The sequence below is a fragment of the Phaethon aethereus genome (assembly GCF_964289735.1).
Source record: "Phaethon aethereus genome assembly, chromosome: 3".
NCBI classification, from domain to species: Eukaryota; Metazoa; Chordata; class Aves; order Phaethontiformes; family Phaethontidae; genus Phaethon; species Phaethon aethereus.
Genome location: NC_138576.1, coordinates 71,662,775 through 71,685,859, shown reverse-complemented (window position 1 = coordinate 71,685,859; position 23,085 = coordinate 71,662,775). Strand labels below are relative to the sequence as shown.

Here is a 23,085-nt window from a genome sequence, read left to right as displayed (position 1 = left end):
CACCACATTTTATTACTAACTAGGCTCAGCTATCTCTTCCCCAAGCTCTACAAGCCTAGAGGGCACCGTTTTGTCAAGACCCCTGACTCATTACGTGCATCAGTCGCGCACCGATATTCCCCCGGCCCCGGTCCTTAGCCCGGGACGTCAGTCTCTCCCGGTACTTTCTCTCACCCATGCCTGCGGCGCTCGGGAAGGGAACGTGTGAGCGCTTTGCGGTCAAGTGCCGCCAGCAGGGAAAGGGAGACCTGCCGGCGCGCGCCCCGCTCCCCCGGCCTTCCCGCGGCGCGACGGGGCGGGCAGGCCCCGCTCGGCACCGGGTGGGCCCGGCGGGGGTCCCAGCTCACCGCGGGAGGCGGCGGCGCGGGAGGGAACGAAGGGGGGACGCCCCGCCTCGCCGTCTCCCGCTGCCGCTCCCGCCGCCGCAGGTCCCTCCTCCCTCCCCTGTCCCGCCCGCCCCGCCCGCCGCACACGTGTGCCCGCGCCCAGCGGCGGGGAGCGCCGTCGGGGCGGGCGGACGTCTCCGCCTCCCCGGCACCGCGCACCGCGCCAGCAGCGCGCCGCGCCAGCAGCGGCGGGCATCCCTCGGGCGCGGGGAGCCGGTGGCCGCGCTGACGCCCCTGCGCGCCATGGCCGTCGCCTACCTGCTGGGCAACGGTTCCGCGCCGCTCCTCGCCGGCGCCCTGGAGGTCCCCTTCGCCGCCAACGCCTCCGCCTGCCGCCCCGCCGCGCCGCCCTGTGCGGCCGCGCCGCCGGGCCCCTGGGTCAACGCCTCGGCGGCGGCGGCGGGCTGGAACCGCTCCGAGCCCTGCGGCGGAGCCAACGGCAGCGCGGGCGGCGGCGGCGGGCCCTGCGCGCCCGGGGGCGGCGGCCCCTCCGTGGTCACGGCCATCGCCATCATGGCCCTCTACTCCGTGGTCTGCGTCGTGGGGCTCTTCGGCAACTTCTTGGTCATGTATGTCATCGTCAGGTGAGTGCCGCCCGGCCCCGCAGCCCCCGGCCGCCGCCGTCGGGGCGGACGTCCCGCTGCGGGAGCCGAGCTGCGGGCTGGCTTCCCGAGGGGAGATGCTGCGGTCTCTCTTCGGCAGGCAGCGCGCAAAGGGCCGCCCTGGGGGGATGCGGAAGGGCTGCCGTCCCCGCGGGGAAGGGGTAGGAGGCTTTTGAAAAAGCGCCGGAGCCGGTGATCGGGTAAGAGAAACTTGCGGCGGGGCCGTGAGGACCGGCGGGGAGGTCCGTCAGGAACAGCTGCAGATCCGGGGATGCCCAACGGACTCTCCGTGCTGCAGCACCTCAGCGGGCTGCTCTTGCCAAAGGGGCCTGAATCCCGCACGGGTCTGCTGAGGAGGGAGGATTTAAAGGGACTTTAGCCACTGCCCGTGAGCGTGTGCGGCTACAGGACACGGACACCCGGCACACATCCCCCCACCTCTCCCAAACGCACAAGCAAAACGTAAATGGCATCGCGGCTAACCGCTTCTCTCTGCCCGCATTTATAGATCTTCTGCCTCAAGTCTTCATATACGTGTTTATATTCATGTATGTTTATATATGTATAGATACATACATGTATATACACCTGTATAAATACGCCAGGACCGCGGCCGCTATCCCTAGTCCCGGTTTCCCGGCTGTGCTGCAGCAGTTCGCAGCCTTCCCTCCCGCAAGCCCACCCGGGCGGCGGGGCGGCGGCTACCGCCGTGTGTTACAGGTCGCTCACAGCTGTGTCTTTCACACGCGAGAAATCCCATGCCCGTAAATCGGCGGCAAACGAGTGAGACCGAGACTGAACAGGCTCCTTTGCCCGCCTGGGAGCGGGGCGGGCGGCTTCCGTGGGGGAACACTGCCACCTCCCGGGAGCGGAGGGGCGGGACGCGACGGGTCGGGCCGGTGCTGACCGAGCACCTCGTCCTTCCTGGCTACTCGTGTTTTCCAAACCCAGCAGCCGCCGAGCCCTGCAGAGCCCAGCGGGCGCTGCTGCAGGGGGTCCCCAGGGGCGCGCTCCCTCTCTGCCGGGGCAGCCCCAGGACTTCCACTTTCCCAGGTCTAGAAAGTGTCCCTTTTCCCTTCGAACACTCTGTTTCCCAGGGAGTGGGGCTAGCAGCCGTCGGACGTGGGTGCCGCGGCCGCAGGGAGCTGGCAGGCAGGCGCAGAGGTGGGCGCCCGGCACGGCTTGCAGGCCAGCGGCACCGGGGTGCCTGCAGGATGAGCTATAGCTGTAAAAAGCCGGGGGTGAGGATAGCGGTCAAGGTGTAGGGTGCTGCGGCACGGCGGAGGATGATTCCTGCGGCGTGTTACGGGGGCTGTCACTGCAAAGCCAGTGCAGCTCATAGACCTAGTGGGAGCACAAGTTATATGCATCCATGGTTCAAACTGCAGTAGTTCAGAAACCAAGTGGTCTTAACTATGCTTTAGAGGCTACGTTTTAAATGCGCAGAGCTGGGGAGATCCTCTTCTGCCCAGCAGCTTTGGTCAGTCCAAGACTCAAGCTATACACACTCAAGCCGTGAAGGTACAGCTGCAGAAAGGCTTCTGAACAGGAGCATGACGGCAACCGGCTGAGCAAGTGTTGAATGCACGACTCTGGGACAAGCAGCAGATGCACAATGTAAGAGAGTCAGGATTGCTGCCAGCAGCGAAATATGCCACAGGTTGTCCCTGGAATCATACATTTATACCGGGCATAACCCATACTAGGTTCATATTTCTTACCTTAATTAATTGAATTACACTTGCACTGCAAAGCCGAATTGAATGAGGCACTTGCATTTAGCTTTCTATCTAAAGACAGCATCTTTCTCTGAGATTACAGCTTCAAAACAAAAGCCAGAAGCAGTAAAAGAAAGCAAAAATACATTTCATTTTACAGAGGAAAACACAAATTAAATGGCTTCTCCAAAACCATCCAGCAGATGGCAAAGGCAGGACCGAACGCAGGTCTTCTGTGCAAGAACAGCTTTCAGGATGACAGAGTTCCTTCCCAATTAATATCATGCAGGTGTTTACCAATTTGGCATGAAAAAGAGTTTACATATTAATGCTTGAATAGGATCTGTCGTTTAAGCAACATAAACATGCATTTCCTTTCTGTACTTCTCTGTAGGTTTGGTATATCGGGACAGCAATAGGGAACTTTTTTCTTGATTTTCTGTTGCAAGCTATACTAACATGACAGTACTCCCAATCATATAATATGCATATATGAAATGGTGAGCATATATGCTCACGTTTGTGTATCCTTGGATGCAGCTACAGATAGGAGGCAAACCTTTCACTGGATTGAATTTGGCATCATACAAAGCTTCCCTTCTTTATCTACCTTTCACACCACGCCTGCTCAGGAAGAACAAAACACCAAAGTGCGTATTAATTTTGAGAAGAAGTGAGACTACTAGAAATAAGATTTTAACATGATATCGGTGCATAGTTTGCCTTGAAAATACTAGGAGGTGGGAGGTAGGTGCTCAGATATTTGAAACTCTGTCCCTACTCACCTTTCAGAGTCCAGCCCTGGTGAAAGCAACAGTGACTTCATATTCAGTGTGTTGCATGCTAATAGCCCATATTTGGCTTCTTTAGAAGTATTTTTTAATAACTATTATATTACTCTCATAAACATTATTACCCTTACAACTTTATCACATGAAGCAGATCCATGGGTTTGGATCCAAGTGCTTGCCTGATGTGGAACTGACGCTGTCAGTCCACAATGCCACGCTGTTATCCCAGCTGGGGCAAACAGGGGTCAGAAAGTGAACGTGTCCAACAATAGGAGATAGAAATGTATTGTCATTATCGATACAGAAATCAGGCTCTTCATGCAAAGCAGGTCCATGATGTCCAATTTATATACCTGTCACTTGATGATGAATGCATCCTCCTCCAATCTCCTCATTCTCCTGAATGGCTCCTGTTCGGCTGAATACTTTCATCTTTGAATTAATATTTATGTGCTATATCTGTAATGTTTGAGGCTGAATCCTATGTTAGTAATACTGAGCTGTTTCCTTTGTCAAATTAAAAAAAAAAGTCTTCTGAGTGACAGCAACAACAATCAGGATTTACTGCCAGCCATGAATTTCTTTTAACCTGAAAAATCTGTAGATAATTTTTATTATCTGTTTTCCTCATGTGCTTCGTTTAAGTGTAAATTACTAATATGAACACAGTGTTATTACAGCTATGTCAACAGCAAATGCTACTTCTAGCCACTGCAGAGTACAACAAGACAGTGTACAATTAGTACCATGTGGTATTGAATTAATTTACACTGTAATCTATAGGCTTTTCCAGCTTTCTCAAATCGGTGGGATATTAGTCACACATTGGAGTGGGAGGAAGAATGTGCCCTGTGATTAAGGCAATATGCTAGAAAGCTGTAATAGGTCATAGATGAAATCTTCAGCATTGCTGGTCTGGAAGAGAGGAATAACAACTCTCAGAGGCCCCAGTCCTCCACGATGCCAAGTGCCCTGAGACGACTGTAATTCCACCAACAACTGCTAAAGTCACTCAAGTCAAGAGTGATTCCTTAATTGCTTTGCTATTAATTTTGTCACATAAGGTGAAACAAAGAGACCTCAAGTTCTCTGTGACCCTTCACAAAGGAAATGTCTTGTTTCATTAGAGTAAATTATTACTTTGATTTTAAAAAAAAAAACAAAAAAACAAAACAGGGAAAGAAGTTCTCCGAAACAGAGAGATTTCTTCCTACATTTCTTAAAACAGACTCTTAGTAATATTTTAGAAAAAAAAAAGAGCTGTGACTGAAACATCATCTAATCTGGAAAGACTATGCAGTACTGAAAGCTCTTGATACCTCAGCCTGGATTATTCACACTTTAGAAACACTATTTTACTAAGGAGAAGGGAATTTGAAGTGAAATTTCAATTGTAGAAAGAATTGATGTCACCAGAGGAATAAATATTCTTAGACATGTACACAGAAAGGGAAAACTGAGGGGTTTGGAAAAAGGTCATAACATCCGAAGTAGAGAGAGTCTGTTTAGAGAAATTAACTGAAAATGAACCCAAGCTTGAAAGTGGCTAAGTGAAGCAAGTTTTTCTAAAAAACAGGGATTCTTTTTTTGCAAAGTGACATGGAGTTACAGATGCAGTGTGAAAGAAGGACTACAGCATCTCTTGTAGCAGCATAGATCAGGGAACTTAGAAACCAAGAAATGCATAAAATTCATTCTTTGCTGCCCTGGCCACACCTGCATGAACTTCTCTGCATTCGGATGGCATTACACGTGTGAGTGTGTGCACTGTCTGCAAAGAAAAGGTTCCACCCCTTTGCTAAGAGCTGTTAACCAAAGCCACAGCAGCTTTAACCAGTCATGTCAATTATGAATTGACACTGCTCACCAGCACAAGTCAGAGAAGGTCTGGGGACAGAACTGAGGGGATCGGGTTGGGCAGGAACAGCAGCACAGAAGCTGAATTAAATGAGCAGCATAGTGGGGGGGGTGACTGCATCCTGAATTACAGGCAGGCAGGTGTCCCTATTTGCACACTTTTTGTCATAGAAGTTTGCCAACCTCTGCTAGTGGGTGAATGTTTGACTAGCAAGTGGCTCCCCTCCCCCCCAAGATCGAGGGAAGCAGACAGAAAAAACAGCATGTATACCTTTGTATTCTCTTTTTTTTTAATTATATTGGTACGGTTATGGTCAAAATTTGGCCCAAAATATATTAGCCTTCAACCTGGGGATAACCCCCACCTCCCTGAGGGAGCAGAGGTGACTGCGGGATGAGTGAGAGCAGCAGCGGCTCTACAGCCCCACACGCGGTCGTCTCCAGACCCTGTGCCACCCTGTGCCACCCTAAGCCCAGCCCCAGTGAGCTCTTGCCCGCGGGACAGCACGCCTGCCCCAGAAGGGCAGACCCCCCTTCCTCTGCTAGCGGCTATCCCCAGGCTTCTGGGCAGGAATCATCCCCTCTCACTCAATTTCTCTTGAAAAAGGTGTTCTGATCCCACTGTATTTTTCCTGAGGTATCATTTTGGTAACGTTAAATGTTAAATGAATAATGTTAAACACGTCCTGATTTTTTTTTTTACCTTTCCTTACCAATTTCTCATGGCTTCAGTAAAATTATAAGATATTGTAAACTATAACATAGTTTATATTATGTAATTATTAGCAAGCTAATGAGTTATCATAGATGTAGTCAGTGGTTTTACTCGCAATCACGCTTCCCTGAAGGCATGGGGGAGAAAGTTAAGTTGAAGACACCAAGTTTTCCTTGCCATGTCTTCCTGGCAAAACAAAAACTTCAGCAACAAGCACCCAACTGGTGGAATAATGGCAATATATTGGAGTTAGCCTTTTTAGCACCATTGATTTATTTCTGAGACATGAGTTAGTTACACAATAGCTGCAAAAGCAGCAACCTTTACTAGAGACCCGTATATGCCTTAGCATCAGGCAAACAGAGACTCAGCTAAAGGTGGTTTAACGGACAGGCCAGATTAAGTCCTAGAGTAATTGGCAGATAATTTTTCCCCTATTTAACTAGACCAGAAGGGAAGGAAGAGTACCAGCAGTTGACTGTTTGGGCATTGGAGCATACATATTATTGTCATTTGTTTTTCATTATTAAGTAGCTTTTTATGGTGTCTGGAAAAGAAAAAGAAATTAGAGTAATAGGAGTTACAAGACATTGCAACATCTTAAATGTTTGTGTGGCAAATTGATATATCTATAAAGACTTGTTCTTGGCTGGTTCCCCTTTCCTGTTTGGAAATAGAAAGAATGCATCACATCAGCTCTGTTTTGTATGGATTTCTGCCAGGTTATTTTGCATATACATGTGATTTTAAAAAGCATGAAAATAATGAGGGAAATAATAAAGCAATTACCTGTTATGACTACTGTGGAGTTTGTGTGTTCTGAAATAATGTCCTTGCTCGTTAATCCTCAGTCAGACATCAAGGGACAGAACCAGCCTTCCTCCCCCAAATAGCTATTTTTCCCAAAGAAAGAAGCTTGTTTTGTTTTCACTGGGAAGGGACTAACCACTAATTCAAACTAAATAGCAGAAAGAGGACCTCTGTATGATGCCTTTCAATAGCAAAAATGCAGGAAGAGCCATAAGGAAAGCAACAAGTGAATTTTAGCCCAGAGCCCAACACAGGATTGTAATTAATTGAAAACAGGATGAGTCAGATGCCATCCCAGCTCTCATGGTGCCACATCATTCCCGAAAAGACTGGCACCAGAGTCTGAAGAAAGTTGACTCTGCCTAAAAGGCTTTCATTTAGCTCTTCTTCTTTGGTTCTGAGTGCAGGAGAAATGGCCCTGAGCCGGTGCTTCTCCATGAGAAGTGGCGTGCTCTGCCTACTTCTCCTGCCTGGGTCCTGTAAGTCAATACTGGTGGATCTGTACTTGCCTTGATGCTGCCTCTGATGCAAGAAAAGGACAAGCTGGAAAGTCAAAGATGCTAGCAAGATAACCTGAAGGAAGGAAACTTTGGTGAAATTCTGGATTAATTTCATTTGTGCTATGGAGGAGACTAAAGTGAAAAAGGAACTTGGCAGTGTGAAAACTAAGGGTGAGAGAGAAAAGAGGTAGCAGCTGAAGCAGCTACAGTCCAGCAGTTGTCTGCCCTATGTTCAGATCCACATTCAGCACATGCATTCAGACGCCTTCAGAAAATAGACATCCCCTTGCTGGTGTGAGGAGGGGAGGGAAGGCTGCTCCAGCCCAACGGATGTGGAGGCCCTGCTGCGTTCCCAAGCGAGTATGACAAATAAGCAGGCCTTGCTCTTTTAGATCTAGTACACCCCTTTAGTACGCCATGCCTTGATACCTGAAGTGATGCTTGATATTTGTATGTTTTTTCACCTCTCTGATTAAACCACCATCACCGGTCACAGAGGCTAGCGCTTGCTGGGAGCTGGGCTGCAAGGCTTTAACAGGAGGAAGCCTCTGTCTTTCTCAAAGGCAGTAGAATCTTGTTCACTTCCCCAGTTCAGCTTTTACCCCCAAACTCAGGATCAGTGCACGATGTAAGTGAATGTGCCTGCAAATTGCACAATTTCATTGTAACTAAGTGCGATCATTTTCTGCTATAATGTTGTACCTGCTGGAGTGGTTTTTTTTATTTGTTCTTTGTTTTCCCCGAGGGCTTATTATTTTTAAATTACACCCTTGTATATGATCTTTTCAGAAGAATATAAATCAAAAGGATGAGTAGATCGTTAACCATGGTATGGCACCTCCAATCTAGATGGCCTGACTGAGAGGCATTTGGACAATGCCCTTAACAACATGCTTTAACTTTTGGTCAGCCCTGAATTGCCCAGGCAGTTGGACTAGATGTTGGTTGTAGGTACCTTCCAACTGAAATATTCTGGTCTATTCTAGTCTACTGTATTCTAATAATATGTAAACGTTGTACAGAAATTTATGATGCTTGTACCCAGAGCTTGAATTTAATGGCTTAAGGTATAAGCATTCTGAAGTACCCATGAATAGAAAAATCAAAGACTAAACCTTCAAGGTGATTAAATCATATGCTTCCCAACAGGTAGGTTAGGGTCATCCAGAATATATATGACTTCAAAACTTTAATAGGTAACAATCTCCCACAGCACACGTCACAAGTGTGGCTGAGATACAGCATGGGTCTTTCACTCTATAGAGACCTATAGCAAAGAAAGAAAAAGGATGATAAGATGGGATGACCATCAGTTAAGTCTATCATTTGAGACCCTTTAGTTCAAAGGTACTTTCCAGGATATGGCCTAGCTGAGAGACATCATATCAGTGTCAAACATACTAATTGGATTGGCAGACAGAAGAAATTTTTGAGGGTTTTTCCAGACCATCCTGAATATGGCATGACCTTCGTCAAAGCTTTAAGGGCTCAAAGAAAATTGAAAGCACCTGATATCTCAGGAAAACACACCAAAAAATACCTCTTTCCTACTGATTTTGAGTTGCATATACAAGATGCACCAGAACAGCCATGGAAATAAATGTTCATTTAAATTGGTTCAACTAGGCACACTTCCCATGTTTTAATCTTCCCACCCAAGATGACCTAAAAGAATCTAATGTATGCACATAATGATTCTTCATTTGTTTAACAAGTCATTTATGCAAGAAGAACATGAATTTGAAACACTAACCTTATCTCCTCCAGCATCAACAAGATTTATGTCTGTATGGAAGACCTAACTACTGGCTGTTGTTTCTTTCAGCAGCCAAACCATTTTCATGTGCAACTGCTTTCTGCAATGAATCTTCTGTAATTAAGCCAGTTTTTCATATGTTTTGCATTGAACTTAAACACAGATGAGTTGAAGAAGGCTTTGCCTCCAAAATAGCATTCTATGGACAAAAGCTTGCATCCCTCTCTATTGCTGAAAGTAGTCATTACCAATGTATCATCGGCCAGCCCATTTCCTAAGTGCAAAAGACTGTTTCTGCTTTTCTCCTCACTGTTCCTATTTGGAGAGGAGCTGTTTTCAAATTAATTTGTGATTATATGTATTACTATATTCATTGGGCTAAAAGTGGACCCACTCTCTGGCTTCTTTGCACTAGTCTAGTGGTGCAACAATGCTATAAAATTGATCTGGTGCAGAAGGGTCTGGAGGAGGGTATATTTCAACAATCCTCACGGATGTGAACAGCTTGCTCAAGAAGCAGTAGGGACAAGTCTCAGGTAGCAATGTACCAACTGTGTCTATTAGGCTTAGATAAAGTGCGATGCAAACTAAAAATTTAATTGTTTTTTAAGAAAATAGATGGCTTTCATGTTTTTTGGTCTGTACTTTTGAGCCACTGACAAAAAGAAAAGACTCTTCAAAAGATTTTGGAGGTGATAAGGTGGAGACTAAAGAATTGAAGTAGGCAGGCCAGAAACAGAGCTGTGGCATGTGTTCCAGAAAAGAGAGAGGCACAAGCGTGCTCACATCTCTCTCGTCGCATGGCTGTGAGATGAAAGGGAAGGTGCTTGTGGCTCCTGCTCAAGATGCTGTTACGCTTTGCGCAATGGAGCCGGGGGTATCTCTAGGCTAGTTTGGTGAAACTTTTATTTGGTTTGCAAACTACAGGTGGTCCATAGGCTACCAGTTGGAGAGGTCATTTCAAGGCTTTCTATTTATTCTTGAGTGCTAGGAACTTACTGCCCATCTGAGCAGGATTCTTTTGATTTTCTGCATTGCTTTTTCTTATTCTAAGCGAATCCCAGTTGAGCGGACCTCTACAGCTCAGATCTTCAGACTTCGGAGCGTAGTTTAAGGCTTTGCTGGATTGAAGATAAAGGCAAGGCTGAGTTTGCCCTACAGAATTAGACAGACATAAAGTGTATTCTTACTGTTGTAAATCTATCATCTCCTACTACTAAGAAAAAAACCCGCTTCATAAACATAGATTATTTTATGATACAAAACCTGCACTGAGGAAATAGAAAGGGCATACTAGTGGGTGTCAATATTATAATGAGCATAATTAATTTGAATATATATCAAGAGCAGTATTGAGCTAAATATTCACCAAATAATTGAATCAGCATGTTGCTCTATTAGTCTTTCATTGCAGAGTTGTGAAAATAAAAGTAATGTTGCCCAAAGCCAACTTCTGTCTTCATTTGCAACCTTGCTTGTTGTCATGCAAAATGTAATATACTTAGTATTTCAGATGCTGAAATTTCAATATAATATAAATACCAACATTCAGATTTTCATGGGTTTGCATTTAAGACTTTTTCTTTACACATCTGGTAGTTTTTAGATTTTCTAGTTGTCCTTGAATGAAAGTGTGAAAACAGTATCAGTTAAAAGATTGCATTTATAAACACAATACTTTTGGTATTATAAGTCATACAGATATACGGTGACTTTATTAACATATAAAATCCAGTCCTTCTGAAATATCGAAATCTCATCACATACACATCTATGGCTGGATGATGGAAATGTTTGTGCTGCTTGTTCAAATAGGTAGACTGATACCTTGGCAAAAGATATAATAACAGCTGATATCAAGGCTTTGAAGATCTCCATTTTGAGGGACTGTTATTTTTCATGCTGTTAAAATTACTTTTAATCAATTACTTCAGTATTTATTTGTTCGTACCACAAAAAAAAATCCTGGGGACACTGATAATCTACTTATTTGGAAAAATACATGTTTAACAAAATGTACCTTTTAGAAATAAACCCTTTATAAAATCTTGAAATATTCAGTACAGAGAAACACCAAAGTCCCGTAGAATTCACTGAAAAGAATATTGTGAATTTCAATAGGCTTTTGTTGATTAGGCAATTGTAGAGGTAAATACTTCCTATCACTACAAAAGCGCTGCTTCCTTTCTTTGTAAGAACAGTGTGATTAGAGATGTAAAGATTACAGAGTACATCAAGCGAAATCCTTCATCAATGGCCTATAGAGCCCATTAAATGAAGTATGTCCAAGAACTTCTAAGCTTAAACTGACAATGAAAACAAAATAGCAGAACTGAAAAATGGGTAACCTTTAGGTGGGATAAGACCCATACCAGTCCTAGTGAAGAAACTTTATTCCATTTTTTCAGAGCTTTTCTCTGCCCATCCTCTAGCATGCTAACCCAAAAGTCACTTACCTATTGGTTAATGTTTGGGGTTTTTTTCCTTTATCAAGCATTCCCTTTAAAGCATCAGAATGGCTTTAATTACTGGTGATAAAAACGCCATTATCATTATCATTTGGTGATGTACTCTCCAGACAGAACTGCGTCAGAATCAGGCATGATGGCAGCAGCACTGAACGGCATATCTAAGTGTGCTTTCTTGTCCAGCCATGAAGACAGGGCAATCACCTCAGGGCTGAGTAGGGATCCACGGCCTAGGTGAGGGCGCAGGATCCTCGTCACCTTTCCCCCTCCATGCAGAATTCAGAGCCACTGCCCCTCTGCTGCTGTTGCTGCCCGAGCCGATCAGACTGGAGCAAGCTGGGTATGTCTGCTCACAACGCAATCAAACCTCCAGGTCAGCTCCCTGGGCACATCATTAGCTAGCCTTGGATCTCTTGTCAGACCTATGGAAAAGACATTCATTTTTGATAAACAGGGGACATGGCAAGAAGAGAGCTTAGTACAACAATTTCATGCTGGGTAATAGTAAATTCAATATGAAAATATTGCTATTTTCATTCTCCTCTGCAAGATTCTCCAGCAAATTGCCCAGAAAATATTTTCTCTTCCCTCCAAACTGTTTTTAGAGATGCAGCTTATTGTGTACCTCTCCCACACTGCAATCCTGTACATTTTTTCTAAACCCCAGCAGAGAGAGACATGGATGCTTGCAGCATCTACCTCTTCTTAAACTAGTCTTACAGTCTGTTGGATAACTAACTGCAATGCTCCTGTAAGAAAAGGTTTTTAGGCTACTTTCAGAATATAGGTTTTCTTTAAAACTTGGAAGTATCGTACTCAGATCATACCTTCTCAAGAGAGCATTCAAGCAAAAGCTTCAATCTACTTGAAAGTCTTTTTTTAAAAAAACACCCTAAATTGAAATTAAGGTTGTTAGTGGCTCCTCATGCAGAGTGCTAGAAAAGGAGCACACAAAACCAGTGCAGACTTCTTCAGAGGTTCATCATAAAAGCGATTTAGATGCATTCAGCAAGAGTTCTGCATTTCTCCACACCCTACCAAAAAAGTTTCAAATGTGTATTCCCTACACAGCCCTGTCACTGTTTTTTTGCAGCTGACTCATATTCTGAAGAGATCAAAGCGAGAGATGAAAAAACGTGAAATACTGTATTTTACACTTTTTCTTCCCCGGCAGGTTGCCTGAAAAATCTTTTTAAATGGACTATTCCTCTTGCAAATGACTCCATAAATTTTAAAATGTTTGATCAAACAATGTACTTGCTCCTTTGCAGGAACAGAAGGGAGTTTTATCAAAAGAGCAAGCCATCTGAACTCCCCAAAAGCCAGGCAGCCACAGTGTCTCGGCAGCAAGCAGGACAGCAGGGCAGCATAGCCAGGAACATTACTTGCAGTGAAACAGTCATTGTACCACTGCAAAAGTATAGCATCCTCATAAACAGACCTCAAGTGCTACTCAGGTGACACAAGGACTTGAAACTGTAAAGGGCTCTTCACGAAAGTTGATGAAACTAAGGAGGAATTTGGACTCTACCTTTAGCCATGCAAACACAAATTAAAACATAAAAAGCTCCCACTGCTCGGTTGCGATTGAAGTGTGACGCACTCAAAATTCAGAAAGTATTTTAGGGTAGTTAGTGGCACAGACTTAGCAAAAAGGGCATGCAAAGGAGTTTGAAGACCCTCCTGCCAAAGCAGGCACTGTGGAGCAGAGCGTGCATTCCTACCTCAAGCAACAGGGCTGCAGCATCCACCCAGGGTGGTGGTTCCATTGATATGTTCAATGCGTATGGTTAATAGCATCTGTCTTTTCATTTAGTTGGGTGAACCATCTGTCCAACTTGTATAGGACATTGAGATTAGTATGACTACTACATTAGCAATGCAGTAAACGTCATTACAAATTATTTAAGAATGCTCTATTTATAAACAAATGAGAAATGAGAAAGTCTTAAAAGCCTGAATTTTAGACACAATAGATTTGATAATTACACTAATCTTTTAGGTATTTATTAGGTACCTAAGGAATTACATCATTACTACTCCACAAGCTACAAAGGAGTTCCCCATTTCTACAGACCACAGTTCTGATACTGATGTGACATCAGCAGATACAGAAAATCCATCCATTCAGTACAGTGTCTAATATGTACAAATACATTTTTTTCAACTTATTTCTCAGTTCTTTGGCATCCATAACATTGTTTCTTCTATGTGTACCCTTACTCTCTGTACAAGTTAAATTGATCTTTTCTTTCTTACACCATTTATATAATGTCTCACTGAACTGCAAATATTATTGTAGGTAAACCATAGCAACGTCATTTGGTTAAAAGCAGAAAAGATGTTCTTTAACAGTGTCTAGCACATTATTTCACAGAACTTTCTTATAGGTGGTGCACTGGAGTCAGTTTTTTTTAACGTTGCCAGTTGTGGTCATTCATGTGCTTTGCTGATTTTTTCCTAGGTACACGAAAATGAAGACTGCCACCAATATCTATATTTTCAATCTTGCATTGGCAGATGCCCTAGCAACAAGTACTCTGCCATTCCAGAGTGTGAATTACTTGATGGGAACATGGCCATTTGGTACAATCCTTTGCAAGATCGTTATATCCATAGACTACTACAATATGTTCACCAGTATCTTTACACTCTGCACCATGAGTGTGGATCGCTACGTAGCTGTTTGCCACCCCGTTAAGGCCCTTGATTTTCGTACTCCCAGAAATGCCAAAATTGTCAATGTCTGCAACTGGATTCTTTCTTCTGCCATTGGCCTGCCAGTTATGTTCATGGCAACTACTAAATACAGGCATGGTAAGTCTGTCTTTCATTCCTAAATTGAGTATTTCAATGTTTAAACTCCTTTCTGCATGGTTTCAATTTATTGTAGAGTTGTTGAATTAACTTCGGGCCTCCAACCTGTATAAAGCAGATCTCAGTGTCAATGGACCCCTTCAGCAATTTTTCATCTGGCTCTAGCTGAGTGGACACGGCACTGCACATGAGCACTTTTACAAGGCACCTCCAGGTCCTTCTGTGGATCAGTGTGAGCCTCGCTGCCCCACACAGTTACTGTAGTGTTTGGAAAAACATCTCTACCTGCCTGCCTTCTGCTATGGGGTGGTTATGCATTGTGCTATGGCACAGAAGCCTGTGCTTTATCTAGGATATTCCTACTGAAGTAGGCACTCGTAGATATTTTGCACCTAGTCTGGCAGAACATGATACAGAATGGAGAGCATGGTCTGAATCACTGGTACTCAAAGACTTTCCATGAAGTGACAACATCTCAACATAAATCCAAATTCTCCATTGTGCACAGTTACCAAGTGTCATGTTATCCTCTTCCCCATTGCGCTGAAATGCCCAAACTCTCAGCAGATAGGATGGTTAAACCATCTTTCTTTTCACCATGTTTTATACTGAAAGTGAAAATTAGTCAAAGTTTAAGCATTTACGACAATTCAACTCTTTTCTTGTCCAATACACATGCAATTCCAAGCAATAAAACACAAAAAGAGAACATGTTACTTCGGTTTTGTTTTTCTAATTGATGCTTCATTGCGTGTTTTGCAGCACTGTGTCCTATCAAGGTTTGTGCTGATGACAGGTCACAGATTGCCTCAGTTTATCTGTTTACATAGTAAATCTTCATGTCTATGATATTTATGATATCATATGTCTACCATATATCATAATATCATATATCATGTCTATGATATTATGATATCATACCTATGATACTTAAAAAAAACGGTTTAAAGAAAAGCAAATGAAAAACTAACCCACTTGTTCTTCTCTACTGTTTTCTTTTTTCCTCTAGGCTCTATTGACTGCACACTTACATTCTCCCACCCTGCATGGTACTGGGAGAACCTTCTGAAAATCTGTGTGTTCATCTTTGCCTTCGTCATGCCAGTCCTGATCATTACAGTGTGCTATGGGCTGATGATTTTACGTCTAAAGAGCGTTCGCATGTTATCTGGCTCCAAAGAGAAGGACAGGAACCTGCGGAGAATCACGAGGATGGTTCTTGTAGTGGTGGCGGTGTTTATTGTCTGCTGGACTCCCATCCACATTTATGTCATCATTAAAGCCCTGGTCAACATCCCAGAAACTACTTTCCAGACTGTCTCCTGGCACTTCTGTATTGCTCTAGGGTATACAAATAGCTGCCTTAATCCAGTCCTTTATGCATTTCTAGATGAGAATTTCAAAAGGTGTTTCAGAGAGTTCTGCATCCCCACTTCCTCAACCATTGAGCAGCAAAACTCCACCCGAGTCCGACAAAACACTCGTGACCATGCTTCCACTGCCAACACTGTGGACAGGACTAACCATCAGGTATGACTAGCAGTGGAGATGTCATCTCTGGATCCAGGCCTCCCGTTTGGAGATGACATGTATTCTGAAGTTACAGTTTATACTGATTTGTAGCTATTATTTGAAGGTCTAAACACCTTCAGGGTTAAATTTGAAACTGGTTATGCATACACAGAGACCTCAGTCTTGCATGGTGCTAGTTGTTCTGTCCTCTAGTTGATGCTCAGAAGCAGAGGGCTTTCAAAAGTACCTTCCATGACTGGGTCCGGTGTCCATGCATATACGCAGCACAGAAAACATCTTTCTTCTCCTCTTGCAGCAGTCAATCAAAAAGAGAAGAGACTGTGCTTGTACACTTTTGGTTGATGTACAAAGAAGGCCTGCCTGGACATACAAGAAGTTAACAAAGGCTTGTCTGCATGCAGTTATTGTATCAGATAACTATCTGTGTTGGCTAAGGTGGGTTTTGAGATATATATACACACACATATATATACAATTAGAATAGAATAGAATAGAATAGAATAGAATAGAATAGAATAGAATAGAATAGAATAGAATAGAATAGAATAGAATAGAATAGAATAGAATAGAATAGAATAGAATAGAATAGAATATTTCAGTTGGAAAGGACCTACAGTGATCATTTAGTCCAACTGTGGAAGATTATTCTGCCATTTTGCCATTTAAGGTATACTGAGAACACACCTTTTCCATGTAGAAAAAGCTTTTGAGAAGTAGGGATTTTATGGCACAGCAGATACCAAGAGAATCAGATTTTATTTTATTCAGGCTATTTTTGCTTAACTTTTGCTCACAAGCAAACAAACATGTTCAACATCCATGTTCCTGTGATTAGTCCTGAGAATTTCCAATCCACATCCCTCACTGAGCACCAAGCAAAACATGAAGGCAAATATTAACGTTCATTAAAGTAACTCATGCACATCACAAGTACTAGGAAAAGCTTGAGTCATCTCTGTGATTCATTAAAAAGAAGAACCAAAGTCACAAGCCTAGTTCATTCCTTGCCATATCACCTTTCAGCAATATACTTACATTGCTCCTGCACCAGTTTCTCACTGCTGCCACTTCAGCCACAAGCTGGCTGTCTCCTTGGGGTGCAGAAGTCAATGGAGAGGTGGTAGATGCCCCATCCCTGGAAACATACAAGGTCAGGGTGGACGGGGCTCTGAGCAACCTGGTCTAGTTGAAGATGTCCCTGCTCATTGCAGGGGGGTTGGACCAGATGACCTTTGAAGGTCCCTTCCAACCCAAACTATTCTATGATTCTATGATCCTTGTGAAAGCAATTGCATACCTGCCATTCAGCTGCTGCCAGAAAGCCCAGATCAGGACATTACCATCTCCAGACAAAATAGTCATTGCACCAGAAAAGAGGAGGGAGTAGGTGGAAGGGAGAAGGGGGACCTTTATTAAGCATCTGCAGTTGATGGTGTAGTTCACCAGCATCTGATTCATACATGCCAAACTGTAGCCTGTGAAATGAGTTAGCACCTGCTCAGTCTTACACACACTTCGGTGGAGAGCAGAACTGCCAAACTTGGCATAGGTGCATACCTGTATGTATGTATGTATGTATATAGGTGTAGTATTTACTAGGTGTAGAGAAAATTTATTAGACAGATTCAGCATACTAATGCATTTGTAACGCTCAGTGGAATTAATTCTGTGCATGTGTCTGACAACACGATTGTATCTATATCCAGTACAATTCCAGATTTTTACAGTGCAGTGTATACGCACATATTTTCTACATTTAGTTATGTAGTTAGTAGGAAAGCCATAGCCTTCTAAACTTCTACCCTTAGCAAAGACTGATGTAGTACTTACTGTGCAGAGGCTGAGTGAAATAAAGTTTATTTCCCTGGGTATTGAGCAAACACAGAATAGAAGATGATCCTTCCCACAAAGATCTTTCAACCTACACCGACGAGGGGGAGAGCCAGCTGAGGCAGGGCTAGACCAAGCAAGTGAAGTGAGCTGTTTAGTGGCAATAAGGAGGAAGTTAGTCTCATAACCGGGTTCTCGGTTGGTCGGTTGGTGTTTTTTTTCCATTAGGGAATAGTGGTGGAATTAGTTAAAAGATAAAGGACATGTAAAGAGAAATGAAGGGGAAGACACTGAAGGGAAAGGGAGGTGAGAGGAAGAGTGTGGAGGAGAAAGTGGAGCATCAGGAGTGAGGTCAGAGTGAGGCAGTAAGGAAGGAAACTGAAGCAAAGAGCCAATATGCACGGAAGGAAAAAAGTGTACGCAGAACTGTAAGAAATTGTGTGACTGCTCAGCTGGATGCTGACCGGAGCCTTCTCGCTGCTGCGCTCCGTGGAGTACAGCACACCAGCTACTGGGTGCAGTCTTTCTCACTCTCCACAAAGTCTGCAGAATACATTCACAGCAAGCCGTGTGCAAACTTCAATATTAAACTCGATTTATTTTTTTTCCTCCAGCAAACATTTCTGTAAGAGACAACATTTTTGTTGTCTGTTACTATCAGAATGACAGACAAGGTTGTAGGACTAACCTACACTAAAAAGGTTCTCAGGGATAGTATTTACAAGTGTAACATCTAATTGTATTATTATTATTATTATTTTAAATGCCTAGGGTGAATGCAGATTTTGCTCTCAGAAAAGAAAAAAAGAAAGAAAAAAAGAAAGAAAAAAACCCAAACAAAACACTGTTTGCTGAAACAGTGAGCTTTTGTAAGTTCTATTGACAGGCATCCTTTCACAGGTAAGTGCTTTCCATACAAAAAAGTCTAGCTAGGATATCTGTATTGATCTAAGTATACTGACAAGTTCTTTCTTGTGTAGACAAGGCCTTGGAGAGCATTTGGTATGAATTCTAATTGCAAGGCGATACAGTACTCGGCACAGTTCAAGTCATTTTTGAAGAAACAGATGTTCCAGAGGTTGCTTTTTTGCCAAGTGAGAATTCTTCACTGCTGCTAAAAGTTAGCAAGAACCACAAGCACTCAATCACTCAGCAACTTAGGGCCTCGTACCCTTACAGCACTTAAAAATAAGCTGGTGGAAGGAACAACTGTGTTTTCTATCAGTGCAAAAGCAGTAACAGGAAACATCACAAACATTCATATTATTCTAAGATACTGGCCTTTGGCCAACTCTGTGGCTCTTTAGCATTACCAAAAAGATCTCTATTAAGAGTTTGGTTATTGTTTTATCAGCATTTACAAAAAATGGAAGAGCAGAACAAGTTCAAATCTCCTCCAGAAATGCAGCTTCTTTCACATGCAGAGTAGCATCTGATCCATAACACTGATGGTGTGAGCATTTGTAAAAATAGTGCATGCTCAGTGGAGCAACGTAGTTCTGAGGGAGGAGGGACAGTGGCTAATCAGGGGTGCAAAAACTAGAGGTGGTGTTAAGACTGAGACATTTCACATCTGTGGGGGATGTATCCTGTGTTACACTCCACTGACTGCAGTAAAACGCACAGGTTACATTTGATCCAAAGCAAGCGTGAAGTCTTGGCTCGCTTTAATTTTCAAGGAGGCATATGCGATCTTATAAGTGCATTGGTATGAAGAGTTAAAACAAGAGCAGGAGTGATGGAACCTTGGAAAAATTGCTTGCAAAGCAGAACTGCTTACTTCGAATTTTTCTCTGTATGGCCCGGTATTGGTAGGGAATAGTAATAAAGGACCAAATACTTTTACAGCTTTTGCAAATGGCTGAATTGTTTTTTACGTCATTGACACTAACCTGATTCGTAACAAAGGCCTTGACAAATATTTTGAAGTAGCTTTTACTTCAGATGCACAGAGACTCTCTGCATTGATTTATCTCCTAGATTAAAGAAAGTTTGAATATTTTTTAAAGTTTAAAATACATTGATAATTCTTTTTTCCTGAAAAGTGTATTTCTCAAATACCTTTTATTTTTGTTAATATCTGTCTGTTAATAAAAAAAAAAAATCCTAAATACTCAGAAAAAATTATTATTCATAGTTATAAAAACCTGAGAAATCAAATTTGTTTCAGTGAGTTAGTTTCTTTGTGACCCATTTAAGTTTTTATAGCAGCCTCACCTGAACGTATCCAAGCAACTAAGCAAATTACGTGTAGGCACATTTTCAGGACTATTTAGTCATCCTATGTAACTACTTTTTGTACCTTTGTCTTCTGATGCTTTCTCCTTTACCACTGAAGTGTCTAAATGCCGTAATGGAAGCTGCAAATCCTCCTCATATGCTGAATATGAGGCCTCAGATATGTTCAGTAACCAGAAGCTCTGGTATTTGCCCTCAGCCCTGAAAGCTTTGCCCTTATTGCTTGGATTGACAGCCATGTGTAGAAATAAGAAGAATATTGGAGCAAAGGAAAATTATTTTCAAGTTGAAACAAGGAAAAATTGAAAGCTAGTTTCACTTTGATTAAATATATGAAATACTTTCTTACATTTTAATTTTCCCAGTGCTATATGACAGATACAAGCAAATATGGGGAATGCTGGTGAGTCCTATGCAGAAACATGACAAAAGCTGGGCAGATTCTGTAACTCCAAACCTTGGCAGATTCACATCTACCTGTATTAATAGAGAATGGCCTTTCAGTGTATTTTTAGAAAACGGTCATGTGTCATTGGTAAATAATACTGTATTTCAATAATGATTATAAAGTACTGATTTCTTCTAAAGCCCATTTCTGGCAAGATAATGACATCTATGAAATGTTTGTCTAAATTCAGTAGGTCCTTTAAACCGGGCTTTCTTTTGTAACTGATTTGCACTGACACAGGCCCTTTGTGAATTTTTTAGGTAGCAGAGAAAACAGAATGCGTTTGTCAGACTGTTTCATGAAAGGAAACGGGAACAAACTATACAATGAGTTCCGGAACTAATTAGATGGCTTCTAAGGCTGCCTGTGTTTGTGGCATTCCTTAAACTGTGAATTAGAATCAATGGGGAACAAAACATTTCAATTTTTTTCCTTAATAAATTAGAAAATGTTTATTGGTAAAAAGATACAAAAGAAATGCTTCTGTTTTATCCAATCCATAAAGATAAGTGAACATGGACTTCAAAATTCCTTTCTGGATCTAGGCTTCTCCAAAAGACAGGGGCATTCACATTTAGGGTGTCAGTTTCTGGCCAAAAGGAGCTGAGGAGAAATATTCCCAATAGAGAATAAAGAAAATCCCTGACTATAGCATGTTGAATGAAAGCAGCATGGAGTTATGTTGTGGCCTTGGAGAAATTTATCTCCAAATCAGAAGTCCTAACAGCCTCCACCCTGCTGAACATCGCTTGAACAGTTAGAAAATGCACTTTCCTCCTCCCTGCCCCACAACCCTTACACAGGAGCTGTTACTTGCACAGGAGCACGCTCCCGCTCCCGTCTCAGTCAGGCTTCGTTGGTGACTCCCCTTCCATACCGTAAACCCTTTACTCACAGTGCCTCCCACCCTGTTTTCAACAGGTTCTGTTTCAGCATTTGCTGGGCAGTAAAAAGGGTTGCAGACCCCCGGGATGTGCTGTGCAGCAAGCAGTTTCCTTGATGGAAACCTCTGTAGTGTTACCGTGCCTGTAGGGCGAACGGGACTCAAGGCGGACACGCAGGGCTGGGAGATTGTTGAGTTTGTCTGCTGATGTAAATCCATCTCACACAGAATTTAAACTAGACTTTAACTGCAAATCCAAGAGCTAGCCAGTGTACTGATGTGAACACAGACTGTACCGTCTAAAACACTAACTCCTCTGCAATTGCTACACAAAGAATAGAGGGAGGGAGCGAAATCCTTCTGTGCTCCTGAATTCAGAGGGTTCCCCTCCAGAAAGAGAACGACTGACTTGGTATGAAATACGTTAAAATTCATATTTCAGATCTACTAACTTTTCTTTGTCTTTGAAGGTCAGACGTGAAGCTTTTCTGTGATGGCTTCCTCCGCCTTTGTTTCTGCAAAGATGCAAAGGCATCGTCTTGCCTGACTGTCTGGGCTACCTGTTTAACTTAATACGGCAGGACAGCGGTTGCAAACGATAAGCAAATTCCTCTTTAAAAAACAAACCGCATATGCAAACACACACACACTTGTGGGTGGGAAGGAATCAAGCAATTGTTCATTGTATTTGCAATTTCTTTCCTTTCAGTTGGAACTTCAAGAAGCTGAAACTACTCCACTGCCGTGAGAGGGTCTCCTGCAGCGTAGCTCTCACAGCAGTTGCACACCAGTGCCACAGTGTGTTTGGGCAGTATGCTATGGGAACGTGTAGGATACACTTTCCCTCAAAAATATACTCCAGAGGAAAGTGCCTGCTTTTCCAGTCTGTCAAAAATTGCTTCTGCAGCACTTCTGCATTGCACATCACATAACAGAAACATGAGACTTAACAGCAAGCAGAGCCAAGAGGTGTGGGGGCTTGCCAGGCTCCAGTGTTCAAAACAGTCATGTTTACCAGGAAAACATATATTAGTCTAAATAAAGCTACTCTACCTGTAGCTACCTGACACTCTCTTGACAAGTTACAGTGGTGTTAAGCAGGTTGGAAACAAAAATCCAAAGGCTAGACAACTATAGTTTGGAAAATGAAGGTGAGATTTTAATGATGGGGAATAATGGGAAAATGAAGTTGTAATACTGTTGGGTACTCAATTTACTCTTAAAATTTATTTGTAGAAGTGTTTTCTGTGCAGGTTATTTGTGTGCTGAAATCTCACAAGATCATCTAGAACAACACATTTGCAGTTCAAGAGGTCTTCTCTTACAAGGATTGCACGTTCCACAATTTCAAAGGGAAAATATTTCTCTCAGTGCTCATTTAGGAAAAAAAACCCCAAACCTCCAAGCTTTGCCTTCTGCTTCCATTTCTCACATAAAAAACCAGACTTTAAAATCAAAACAATGAGCTATCACTTTTTCTAAAAGAGATGAGTAAACAAAAGTATTCCGTGTTGTTATTGACTGTTGAATGATCCCCAAAACAGCATAGATTGTATTAACATAAATTCCAGTGTGAATAGAAATATAGTGATAAGCCTGTGAGAGCTAGCACAGGCTGATGATGACTTCTCTTTCAATTAGTTTCTGAAATTTCAACTGCCCTGTCAGCAACATGTCGAATTTGTAAGTCATTGACAGTCCCTATGGGAAGTGCTTGGAGCAGTTAATGCATT

General features: G+C 42.9%; 1 protein-coding gene across 3 annotated transcripts; it reads left to right on the top strand.

The window, feature by feature from the left end:
• Nucleotides 1-135: 135 nt before the first annotated feature.
• OPRM1 (opioid receptor mu 1) lies at nucleotides 136-22,621 on the top strand (the record flags this gene model as incomplete). Of its 3 annotated transcripts, none has more annotated exons than XM_081997714.1 (4): nucleotides 136-970; nucleotides 14,068-14,420; nucleotides 15,430-15,950; nucleotides 22,589-22,621. In XM_081997714.1, the coding sequence occupies exons 1-4, from the start codon at nucleotides 177-179 to the stop codon at nucleotides 22,619-22,621; spliced, it is 1,701 nt and encodes a 566-aa protein (XP_081853840.1). In that variant the 5' UTR covers nucleotides 136-176. The 3 variants fall into 3 exon arrangements, with proteins under 3 accessions (XP_081853840.1, XP_081853839.1, XP_081853838.1); XM_081997713.1 differs by lacking the exon at nucleotides 22,589-22,621 and adding an exon at nucleotides 22,062-22,100; XM_081997712.1 differs by lacking the exons at nucleotides 136-970; nucleotides 22,589-22,621 and adding an exon at nucleotides 18,764-19,024.
• Between the last annotated feature and the right edge of the window lie 464 nt (nucleotides 22,622-23,085).